The 12,530-nt window shown below is 30.0% G+C and overlaps 1 protein-coding gene across 2 annotated transcripts; it reads left to right on the forward strand.

The window, feature by feature from the left end:
* The first annotated feature begins 930 nt into the window (after nt 1-930).
* Nucleotides 931-11,274, forward strand: LOC134723150 (uncharacterized). Of its 2 annotated transcripts, XM_063586786.1 has the most exons (10): nt 931-1,039; nt 1,419-1,575; nt 2,220-2,438; nt 4,195-4,476; nt 5,095-5,232; nt 5,617-5,781; nt 7,406-7,450; nt 8,743-8,803; nt 9,181-9,280; nt 11,005-11,273. In XM_063586786.1, the coding sequence occupies exons 2-10, from the start codon at nt 1,431-1,433 to the stop codon at nt 11,176-11,178; spliced, it is 1,329 nt and encodes a 442-aa protein (XP_063442856.1). In that variant the 5' UTR covers nt 931-1,039; nt 1,419-1,430; the 3' UTR covers nt 11,179-11,273. The 2 variants fall into 2 exon arrangements, with proteins under 2 accessions (XP_063442856.1, XP_063442857.1); XM_063586787.1 differs by lacking the exon at nt 7,406-7,450 and having other exon boundaries at nt 11,005-11,274.
* Nucleotides 11,275-12,530: the final 1,256 nt, after the last annotated feature.

A 12,530-nucleotide genomic window follows, 5' to 3' on the forward strand; every position in this document is an offset into this window, starting at 1 on the left:
ATAGAAAGATATTAAACAATTTGACATTTGTACATCTTGGAACTTGCAATTAAATGTGAGATTATAATAGAAATATATATTGTGCAAATGCATTCAAATATTTGTTGATTTTACAGGTTGCAATCTGTAAATAACTACAATGCAATTTCTTGTTTCGGACAAAACTGTACCACTTTTACTATGCAGTTATGTAAAATATTATATCCTAGGATGGAAAGTTCATATGTACTACTATTTTTTTCAAAAAAAGGGCTGTGCGGCATATTTTCCATTTTTACTTGTATAGATTTCAATTTGACCGGTATGCATATGTATTTTTACTGGCTAATTCCCACTTTACGTTTCTACGTGATGAAACAAAAACATCATATCTGGTAACCAGTACGTAAACAAAGTTTATTATCTATGAATATCTTATATCTATCCAAAAGTGGCGAGGTTTGAGAAACAGATGTGTTTACAAAATGCAACCTTTAAGTTTTTGAATCATTTCATCTTAGAGTAATGCAACATGTATACCACAATAAAATCCCTAGGATAAATATTTTGTAGTTCACTCTATATGAATATATATTAAGTTGAAGTGCCAGAATACATGATATACAAATAATCTACCAGTACTGCATACAAAGTATCAAAAACAGTAGGACAGAAGTTTTAGTTTTGGTACAAAATACATCTTTTAAGAAAATTTGAGCAAATTCAATATTCCTATCAACCCTTCTTTGTGTGTGCCAAAATAGGTAGCCATGTCAGAGTTTTATCTATTTTATAGTACTTTGACAAACAAACAACATCATGGGTTATCGGCAGTTTCTTACTTTAAAAATATTTTATATCAAGAATGACCTGTATTTGGAATTCTGCCAGTGAAAATAATAAATTTGTATGACATGTGTTTTCGGTATAGAATATCAATAACCTGTAAAATCTATTTGTCTGTAAAGTTCTATTTAAATTTATATTGATTACGGTAATGTCGGTTGTTTACATGGAGGACGAAGTGTAGATAATGAAGTTCCATTTGCCAGAAAATCAGGTAATGTTATGTTTTTGTACATATCAATGCATATTTATTCAATTACATTTTCTGTCTTGCAACATTATAATTTTAACACGAGGTTTTTCTCTGATACATTGTATCTCTATTATGTTTGGGTTATTATGTCGAAAAATACTGAAGAATATTTAATGAACGGATTTTCTTTTTATAGATTAGACCATTGATTTTCCTATTTGCATTATTAAAATATTTTCGAGCCTTTTAAAGCGTGCTTTTTTGTAGTGAGTTAAGGCATCAAGTTGAGGACCGTACTTTGAACTTTAATTGTTTTATTTTTTACACATTGTGACTTGGATGTACAGTTGTCTCCTTGGCACTCATATCACATCTTCTTATTTCGGATGATATTTTTCAGTTATGAAAAGAAATGGAGCCTGATAAAACTAAAAGTAAAACATTAGATGGCATTAGACTTAATCCATCAGATGATTATCAACTTAATGTATTTTTAATGCAAATTGCAAAGCAAATAACAGATGAGGAGTTTAACGAAATAAAGTTTTATTGTTCAGGTACGTATGTTTAAATAATAGATGTTATTTTGCATACCTAGCTTCTCTTCCATATCAACTTGGACAAAATAGTTGATACGAAAAATGGCTGACACCCAAAGTCAATCCCATGTTTCATTATCTACCCGTCTTCCACAATTAAGTGTTACCCTCTATCATGCATTATACGGTAATTCTCATTTTTAAAGGTGCATTATGTAGGATGTTAGACATATCTTATATACATAAGAAAATGAATGTACAAAGTCAGGAATATGACAGTTGTTTACCAATCGTTTGATCTGTTTTACCTTTTGATTTTGATATATGCTTATGGACTTTCTTTTTGGAATTCGATATTTTTTTTTTTTTTATTTTTTTTTTCTATATACATGTCTATACTCCAACTAAGGTTTGGAGTTATCGATATTTGTAAACATTCTACAGTACTTCAACTATCATATAATGATAGGGATGTTACCGTCTGGTTAAGTTTATAGGTTATCAAGAGCTATATTGACAACATGTTATTCTTAGAATTCCTCCAATTTCATGATAACCAGGGTCAAGGGGGGGGGGGGGGAGATCTTTAAAGAAGAATACTTCCCACTATTTGCATATCTTAACTGTAAAAATAATTACTTTTCTTCATTATATTTCACCAGGAAAAAATGGCATGGCAAAAGGAATCTTAGAAAAAATAGAGGATTGTATTAGCCTCTTCAGACACATGAAGGAATTAAATATGTTGACAAATGAAAATCTTGCAACATTCCAAGCTATGATATGGCACCTAGGTAGAAAAGATTTGTATAGACAGTTTGTAGAATTTTGTAAAAATCGAGAAGATATATTGCATTTCTTTGCATCATCAGATAAACCAGGTAAATATTTCAACACTAGAAAAAAACATATTTTGTTAAAGAAAATCAAGAATATTGATAAGAATCCTGATAATTAATTTTAAAATACAAGTAACAAGGATACATTTTCATTGTTTATTTCTCAAAATGTTGACAAAATATGCAAACGCGTGGCACACAAAAATGGTAAAGTAAGACTTACATGGTAAAGTAAGACTTACTTTACAAATCCTAGATTGAAAGATGTGTACAATTCAGGTGGCTCGGTGCCTATTAAAAGTTTCTATCAGAAATGCCGTATTTTTGTTATTTTATTCCTTACAGAAATTGAATCAAATTGGTCGAAAAAAATAGGGGGTCACAGACCATTTAAGCTCAAAATTTTACTTTTAAACAGGTATGTAAAAGGGACCATTTTTCAATGAAATAATAGGGAAAATAGAGGTGTTGACATATTTTTATCGGAAAATCAAAAAAACGTTCTATGACCCATGGCCCAAAACTGTTATATAAAAAGCTAAAATATAGCTTCAAAGAATGAGTAAAAAAAAATAAAATAGGTCATTGATAAGGAAAAAAATATATTTTATGTTAAAACCCAAATTTTGTCGGGAAAATGGTGAAAATGGGTGAAATGTCATTTTGACCCTTGAACAAATAGGGATTATTATATAAATAACACATAGCTGAGAGGGTGATAGAGCAGATTGGTACCCTGAGAAAACATTGTCAACCGCGGCGAAGCCAAGGTTGACAATGCCTTTTCGAGGGGTTCCAATCTGCTCTATCACCCTCTCAGCTATGTGTTATTTAATTTATTATACTGAATGTCCTATCATTATTGGCTCTTACAGATTACTTTTATTTTAAAAGTATTTTCTATGACGTCACGTTCATAACAACGTTACGGGCATTAGAAAAAACAAAACAAAAGTCAAGTAAGATGTTTTCATGTTTTATTTTATTTATTTTGACAGTCGATAATAAAATCTGAGTCAAAACGTAGAACTTACAGCATTTTTGTATTTAATTCTTTGGTGTAAATTCAATTCATTGTTCTTTGATTTATCGATTTCTGATTGGTCTAGACGAGAGGGTAACATTCAAAAAAATTGTCACCCGCTCAGCCATGTGATAGAGTAAATTGACACCCTCGTCTTAGCCAATCAAAAGATGGCATTTTAACGGGAAGTATAATAAAACGAAAATATTCTATTATTCACATACCTACAATTATTTTACATTTCTAATCAATCAAAATATTAAAAAAAGTCGCAAATAACTTTCAAAGTAAGGAGTATAATATTTATCCGCGCCTCATCTGTTTACACTCTCTAATCAGCAGCTGTGATGTTTTAATAAAGTTCAACAACGTATTTGTATATCATTCCAATATAAAAAAGGAACATCTAGATATGTTTCAATATTTAACTAAAGAAATAAACAGCAAATAAACAATGCAAGTATAAAAATGTGGGAAAAATTACCAAAAGGGACCTTATAAAAAAAGTCAAATTAATTCAATGTTAATTTTTCCTACTGTAACATGTGTATTCATCATCTTATAACACTTTTCATATGAAAATCATACCTTTAATATTGGGGGCCAAACAATTAATATCCTTTGTTATTATGTGGAAAGTGATATAACGTTTGACTATCATCAACACAATCAATCAGAGATTTCAAAAACTTATTTTTATAATAATGTGTGATATGTATAACATAATTTAATTTCCTTCCCAAAGTTGATTGATTTAATTTATATTCCGAACAGCAAATGGTTACATCCATGTCGATTTTCACATCCGGGGTACCAAAGACTTTCGTCTCCAAGATCTAGAAGAGCTCCGAAATAGTTTGTCAAATTTACTTTGTTGTCCACCTAGACACATTATCATTGATGGAATAGAACCTACCAGTAGTATTCACATAACGTTCATGATTCCAGAGTTTTGCATTGAATACTTACTAACGATATCAGAAGCTGACAAAGGAAGATTATATTCATGTGGTGTAGATAGATTCAAAGTTGATACACAGCTCATTGATTGTATAGGTAAGCTAGAAAAACTACATGTTTAAATTTTCTGTATTTTTTTTTAAAAGAACTTGTATCTTGTGTTTTATAGATAGATTTAATAATCTCTTCATTTTCATTCAATAGAGATAACATCAAGATATATGATGACTTTCTAAATTAAGTGCGTCCGAAGCGCTTTTATGTTTTTTGGTTCATCAGGAATAAAAAAAACTTTATTGTATGACCTATGCAAATAGCAAAAAGAACAACTCTTTTTACTGTTACTGATTTAGCCATTTGATTAAGTTTTTCCTTTTTGAATTTTCCACGGAGTTCAGTATTTTTGTGATTTTACTGTTTACCAACATCAGAGTATCGAAATTAACATATCCATAATACTAGTATATAACTTTAGGTAAACTATCATTTTAAACGTATAAATCTATATGTGATATAAAAAATAAGAATAAAAAAAGCCTGGAAAGAATTGAATGAACTCGACATTGATCGACAAGGTAAGTGTCTAACAATTGAAAAATATATCTCTGTCTTCCGTTTTATCTTTCCGAAGATTGTTCTTTATATTAGCTGTTATATATTCATCAATTATAAAACTTAATAAATAAATTGAAGTTATTTTAACTTACATTTCAGATTTCAAAGAGACCGAACATATGCCTAGTTTAGATAAAGATGTTGCTGTTACAAAACTTCTGCAAACTAAAAAACAACTTGAAAAAGATTTGGAACGGTATCAGATAGCATATGAAGATTATATTTCATATCATACTGGTAATTATTTAATTTTTCACATTTTTAAACTCTTCCTTAAAATTGAATAAAGGGAATTTACTTACTTTTGTATTATTGACAGCTAAAAGCTGAAAATATTCCAACTTCACAATTCATATTAAGTCAGGTTTCAACTCGAAAAAGGTAAAATTTACTTTTATTGGAATTTTCAGCAATTCATATGCCATATAGCTCTACACCTATTTTGATTCTCAAATATCCTTAGCTGTCAAATATTCGGCCTTAAGCGTAACTGATTAGGATAAAAACAGAAACGCGCATGATATTTTAAGCGAACCTTGATTTCTGACAAACGATTGCTACATCTGGAAATCATAACATTAAATGTTTAAGAACTAATGTTTATCAATCAATCTTTTTTAGATTCTTTAAGAGAACTTGAAAATGCTAAAGAAAAAAGCGAAGAAGAACTACAAATAGATATAAGAAAACTTAAAAGTATGATTCATGAGTATCAACTGAATTGTTTACAACTAACAAATGAACTTGAAACGGCTCGGGAAGCGATATTAACCGACGATGATCAAGGTAATAATAGTACAACTAAGTAATTTTCATAATATGCATAAACAGTTGTCATTCAAAGACAATTTGTAATAAATTATTGGTATGCCGTGAAATGGAACAGTTGTTGAATGGATTTGTAGTCAACAGCTGGTTTGTGTGACCCTCAGGCTGAACTGTTCCTAAGTCTCTAATGACATTTTCTGTCTTACACAGCTAAATTTTGCTCATGTGAAACACCCGTGAATCTCATTTCACATGAATTTCACGCGACATAATATTAATGGTTCAAGTTGAAATAAATTAGTCTTAACTTAAAACTTTTGTTTACCGCTCATACTTTGTATTACAAGTATCATATGTTCCAATGAAAATCTTATTCTAATTTAAAAATGATATTTTCACGGGAAATTCATGTGAACAAAATTTGTCTGTGTAAAAGAATTAAACGACATCTTAATCCTGAGTGCCACACATTTAAAAAACTGTTCTAACATTCCACCATCCCATCAACTATGTTAAATTCTGAAAATGAATTTAGACAGTCCGAGTTAGCACACCAGTATTTTACGCGTTAGTTTTTTTAATGTATTTTTCTGTCCTGTGTGTTATTGCTGATATTTGTACTGTATGCCTGTCACGTTATATTGTCAGGTAATCGTATTTTTATCGTTGACAAATAAGCTGGTTTGGCTAGCCATTAAACTAGTGTTAACTCATTAGTCGTTTTTTTAAAATGTCCTGTACCAAGAAAGGAATATGGCAGTTGTTATCAAATAGTTCATTTCTAAGTATGTTGAATTGGCCTTTGTTTTGTTGCACCTATGCATTTAGTGTTTCTGTTCTGTTGTTTTCTTTTTATATATATCGTTGATGTGTTTCGCTAAGTTTGAGTGTGTAACCCTGTTTTTTTCTCACTCGATTTATGACTTGTATACAGCGGTATACTACTGTTGTCTTAATTTATCTATATTCAAATCTCATAGACGATTAAAAACAAACCAATGTAATTAGCAAAAAGTAAGGAAATCGCATAAATTTCAAACAAAACGAGACGATAGCGTAATCGTATCTTGCTATGCACGAATCTACATCCATGTTAATCTATACTGTATCAAAATGTTTTAATCTGTAATAGAAGACAAACTTTATGACTACAGACTAGACTACAACTCCAGTATAAAAAATTCTAAGACTGCTAAAACATGATGGTAGTTAGTTTAGACAAAGACATCGGATAAACAAATCATAATGGTGTCTATGAAACTTTTGTAGTCAATTTACATAAAATGCACCCGTTATTATGTGAGGAGGACACATCTGCAAATTAAATCTGTATAGTAAAAAAACAATAATACATGTTTTAAAAAAATGAATTCATAAGTCAGAAATCTATACAATGACTACTTCTGAAACAGATATCACGCTTTCTTTTTACAATACTCTGAAACTTTTTTCAAGTTTAATTAAGGTTAAGTTCACCATTTTCTACATAAGGACATGCCTGTACAAAGTCAGGAATATGACAGTTGGTTTCCATTTGTTTCATGTGTTTGACCTTCAGAGTTTGATTATCCGAAAAAATTATCAATGCAAATATTATATCAACTAAAAACAAATGATGTGGTTTTTAAATTCTATTCAACAGAAAATGAAAATTACTCGCGTAAAAGTGGTGGAATAACTGTATTACGTAAGTTTTTAGAGTTGATGATAATCTTTAAGTTTAGTTGAAGTCGTGCGTTTCTTGGTAATATCAGTACTAGTAGTGTTAATAGTGGACCGATACGGTAGAAAATTTGAAAAAAAAATTAAAAATAATAATAATAAAAAAAAAAATCTAATTTAAAAAAAACATATCTCCAAAAAAACATTCTAATAATAAGCTCAAAATCAGACTTTCCAAATTTCCTCGCATTTCCGCATATATCTACTTCCTTCTCCTTTGTCATGAGACTTAGAGTAAAATATATTTATCAGTCCAGTAAAATATATTTATCAGTCCAGTAAAATATATTTATCAGTCCAGTAAAATATAGGAAGGGATGTTACGTTTCTTTCTTAACAGATTTTGAAGTTAAAATATTGTTTGAATTGAACAAAAATGCATACAGACCTCATCCCATTTTAAATGTAATTCCTGTCTCATATTATTATTAAGATAGTTCTTCATGAAAATTGTACGTCAGACTCGCTTTTCTGAAATTACCCTCACCACGAACTTCAAACAAGATTTTTGAAATTTTAAGATGTATAAATAATTGAGGAGCTAAATGACTAGGAGATAGATAAAAAATGTCCACATTTTGACTACATTTCTGGAATCTTCGTACCGAATCACTTACTTCTTAGTTGATGATACACTCGAGAAAAAGCATTCAACCATGGAGTATTTTTCCTTTGTTTGTTTTTGTACTGTGGTACCCAACATCTTGAATTATATTAATTTGGCTCGTTTGATTTTCATAATTTTTTTTTACAAACTGTTAAGCTGGACCCTTTGACAAAAATGTATAAAAATTTCAAAAAATTCAAACCCAACCATTTAGTTAGTTAAAATCATTGGTTGCCTATCATTTTGACAAACACCAATTTTAATCATTGAGAAGCTTAATATTTCCGAAACAAAACAATGTGATTTAAAGAACGTTTAGCTGATTTTTACAGAGTTCTCTCCCTGTAGTGTTAGGTACCACCTTAGATAAAAATGACTCTTCATAAATAGGTTGTATTTATGTTAAAAATTGTTTTTTTTATTAGACCACTTATATATGGTTTATAGTGTAATATTTATGATATGGGCTGTAAAAATTTGTTAAAAGCTGTACTACTTATCCTTGTTTTTGAAGTTATGTGGAATGAGGATGTTCTTATTATGCAAGGAACATCGTTGTACCATATGTATGTATGTGGTATGTATGTGTACTAAACTGATCTACGCACGTTGTTAAACATGTTAATATTATCTTTGCTTTCATATGATAGGAAGAACACTTTCCCAGGCAAATAAAGCAGAGTTAGAGAAAAAGTCTAATTTCTTTCAATGGTGAGATATTTTTATCAATGAAGTTAACTGATTGTCATTTGATAACTTGAGGAAAAGCAATTGAACTTTATCTCTTAAGTACAGTCTTGTCCTAATAGCTTCATTTGGAAAAAAATATCACTAAAATGTTATATAAAAGTGTAAAAACATAAATACTCATATGCGAAGGACAACGCTTGTAGTTGACAAGAAACTTATTTCTATTTCTGATAGACCACAAAACAAATGTTAGCATCCTAAGTTTAAAAAAGATAACAGAGTTAATAGATTGAAAGTGTCGATAAAAATTTTCATTGAAAGAATGACAGAGAAATGAAAAATGCTACATTAAATTTTTCGAATCACACAAATATTTTTTTTTTAAATATTGGTTTTAGGCAAATTATAAAAGCACTTCAAACCAGTAGAGCATGTGAAATAACTTCCGACATTATGAGAACTGTACAGAAAAACAGAAAGGACATCGACTTATTAAAGGTATTTACATGTTATATGACATATGGTGGTAACAGTGACATTGCAGCTGTTTATTATCATTTGTGTTTACGATCGTCAAATGTTTACGATTCAAAAACGTTATCCTGACATCATTGAGAAATTTTTAAACACTTTTAATCTCAACAAGTATTCACATGATTGTCCAAAGTACGTTTGCTTCTGTCTATATTCTTGTTTTCTAAATGGACTCTTTTAGATTGTTTCTGTTTTGTTTATTCATAACTTAGGTCACACTAAATGAAACCAAAGCATATCTATAGAAATTCAGAAAGATGTTGTTGTAAATAAAAAGTTGATCATTTGTAGTGCCACTACCTTAAATATTCATTTGAATTCGAGAGATTTTCTTTAGATGCTCGCTTAAGAAGGTATATCTATCATGACAAAGAGATATGCACTGATAAATACACAAATTATATTCATAAGAAAAATATCTGAAGAATTACTTTTTTTTGTTTTATTTGTCATCTTGAGCACTTTATATTAATTATGAAATCAAATATTAATGCAAATGATTTTTAAGTATCTGATACAAAGAGCATGACCATTACTTGTGGCTACTCCGTTGTGAAAACTACTTCGTATCATAAAAAAAAAACTAGATTTCCATGGCAAGCAATAGTTGATGTCACCTTTTACCCATTGCCACACAATTCTTTTTGTAATTTTTAGAACATTAAGCGGATTAACAATTTTGCGCATAATTTTCATTTTTATCCTTGTTACCATGGTAACGGCAGCCATTTTGGAAGTTCCCAAACTAATTGCCGCTTCCACACATGACAGTCAACATTATTGTGAAGTTTCATAAAGTTTGAAGAATTCTGAAATTTTTTGAATTTTTTACTACTGTATCCATGGTAACATATTAGTTCCAATGATTGTTAAAACCAATAAAAACCAAACTATGGTGGACAACTATATTGTATAAAAAACAAGTTAAAACATGCCAAAATTATTCACCAAACCCTAAAGTGTTTGGAGCATTTTGACCTTTTAGCATTGTATCCATGGTAACATCATCCATTTTAGAAATTCTCCAAATGCCACGTCTTACAATGTTGCTCATGGTTACTGTGAAGTTTCATTAAGTTTGGAGCATTTTGATATCTTTGATAGTTTTGGTGTTGTTCCATGGCAACATATTACTTCTAATGATTGCCAAAATCATCCAACACCAGTATATAGTGGGCACCTGTATCAAAATATAAATATTCTAAGGTTAAGCATATCCAAAAAGTTCACCAAAACCAAAATTTTTTTACATTTGTTCCGTTTCCATGGTACTCAAAATTTTGAGTTCCTCATTATAGTGAACTATCATTAAGATTGGTTCCATTGGCTCAAAAAAATAACAGAGAAACAGAGGAAAAGCAATATGTCACCGACAATGTCGATCGGGTGACATAAATATAAAATGAACTTAAAAAAAAAATTAAATTTAAGATACAAAATATAATATGCAGTCATTTCTATAGCAGAAAAAATCAAAATGTTCCTTCGCTTTAAACTGTTTACAATTTGTCAGATATTTGACTGAAGAACAATAACAGTTGTTTGACAAAATAAAATAGGAAACAATATTGAAAATAAAAACTGTGATATTTTGTGACTAGAAAATCGTGTAAGTAACTTTTAATGGAAAAGAATTTCATGCAATATAAAAAATTGTTAATTCATGCTTTATAATACTGATATTTCAGAATCACATACACAGACTAGTCAATAGTGAAGTCTTTGACGAAGTTTATGCGGCAGTTCTCAATTTGATCAGTATAGAAGATGCAATGGCAGAAAAAGAGGGCTCGGAGTATAACCAATTATCTACATATTATATTGACACTGATGACGATGATGACTCCAGTGATAGTGATTAAAAGTGTGTGTGTGTTTGTGTGTGTGTGTGGGTGGGTGTGAGAGAGAGAGAGAGAGAGAGAGAGAGAGAGAGAGAGAGAGAGAGAGAGAGAGAGAGAGAGGAATTATTGTACAGTTTAATAATGTATATATGAGTCCTTTAATACATAACTTGTTAATCCCGAGGTGCATTGGTTTTGAATTTTTTGTCAGAATCAAACCAGTTGAACTTCCAATTACAAAAGAAAGTAAATAGCATTCAAATCCGAATAGCTTTGCCACTTACAGCTGCGGCTATTTATATGAAAATAAGATGAAATGGTATGATTGCCAACAAGACATCTATCCACTAGAGTTTAAAATGAAATGGATGTCAGCAAATATAAACAATCTGTATGACTTAGGAAAGAAACAGCTTTCGTATTTAGAAGAATTAAACATATCATAAATAGTAAATTAACAGAAAAGTAGTTACTCCACATGTATTATGTTCGACAAACGAAAAGAAATTATAACATCCCTCAATATCTGTTTATTTTGTATGATAAAAAATACCGAACTTCAAGGTTGATTTAAAAAAAGTGGAAGCCAAAGAAGAAAAATAGTTTGTTAAAGCTTCTTTTATAGCTATCTTATCCTCCTTGCATAAAAGAAGTTCTGTGTTTATACTGACAAGAAGAATCTAGTAAAGTGTATAGTAGATGCTTGGAAAATGTCATTGTTTAAAAATGAAGCGAAACATCGCAATTAAGTTATAATAAATAAAACATTATTTTGAATAAATAAAAGACCCCAAAAAATATACGAAATACAAAGACTGATTAACACCCGAAATATTCGAGTGTGTATCGGGTCCGCCGTCACGTAAAACGATTCTACTTCAAATATGGCACTCGTCGTGTTTCTCATGTAAATACATCGTAGCTATTTGCAATTCGGTCTTAAAAATTCTCGAATCGATAATGCAAACTGTTATATCAAACTTATTGCATTCTCGTATGGTGGAAGAAATTAAAAATTAAATAGTAAATGAAAGTCTACAAAATGTAACTTTGATACATATGATATATTAACCATTTTAGAACGATATTTGTTTAAACGAAAAGGGACTAGATTACTTGGGTTCTTTATTTAGTGTACTTTATTCATGTTATACATGTAAAACATCGGAAATTATTTCAGCGTCCAGTTTCTCAACATGTTTTATCCGCAATTCTACAATTATCCAACACTTCCGTGGTATATTCAAAAATAGCTACAATTTTTCGAAATTATTTCGAAACAGTTTAGTGGTTGTCGTGTGTTTATGTGGTTCATAAGTGTTTCTCGCTTTTCGTTTTTATAAAGATTAGACCGTTGGTTTTCCCGTTTAGAT

The sequence above is a fragment of the Mytilus trossulus genome, chromosome 6 (genome assembly GCF_036588685.1).
Source record: "Mytilus trossulus isolate FHL-02 chromosome 6, PNRI_Mtr1.1.1.hap1, whole genome shotgun sequence".
NCBI classification, from domain to species: Eukaryota; Metazoa; Mollusca; class Bivalvia; order Mytilida; family Mytilidae; genus Mytilus; species Mytilus trossulus.

What these genes read in the sequence shown, in the direction of transcription:
- LOC134723150 (XM_063586786.1), top strand. Translation starts at nt 1,431, where the DNA reads ATGGAGCCTGATAAAACTAAAAGTAAAACATTAGATGGCATTAGACTT. An exon ending in AATAAAGTTTTATTGTTCAG is followed by an intron (nt 1,576 to 2,219) that starts GTACGTATGTTT and finishes ATATTTCACCAG; the next exon opens with GAAAAAATGGCATGGCAAAA. An exon ending in TGCATCATCAGATAAACCAG is followed by an intron (nt 2,439 to 4,194) that starts GTAAATATTTCA and finishes TATTCCGAACAG; the next exon opens with CAAATGGTTACATCCATGTC.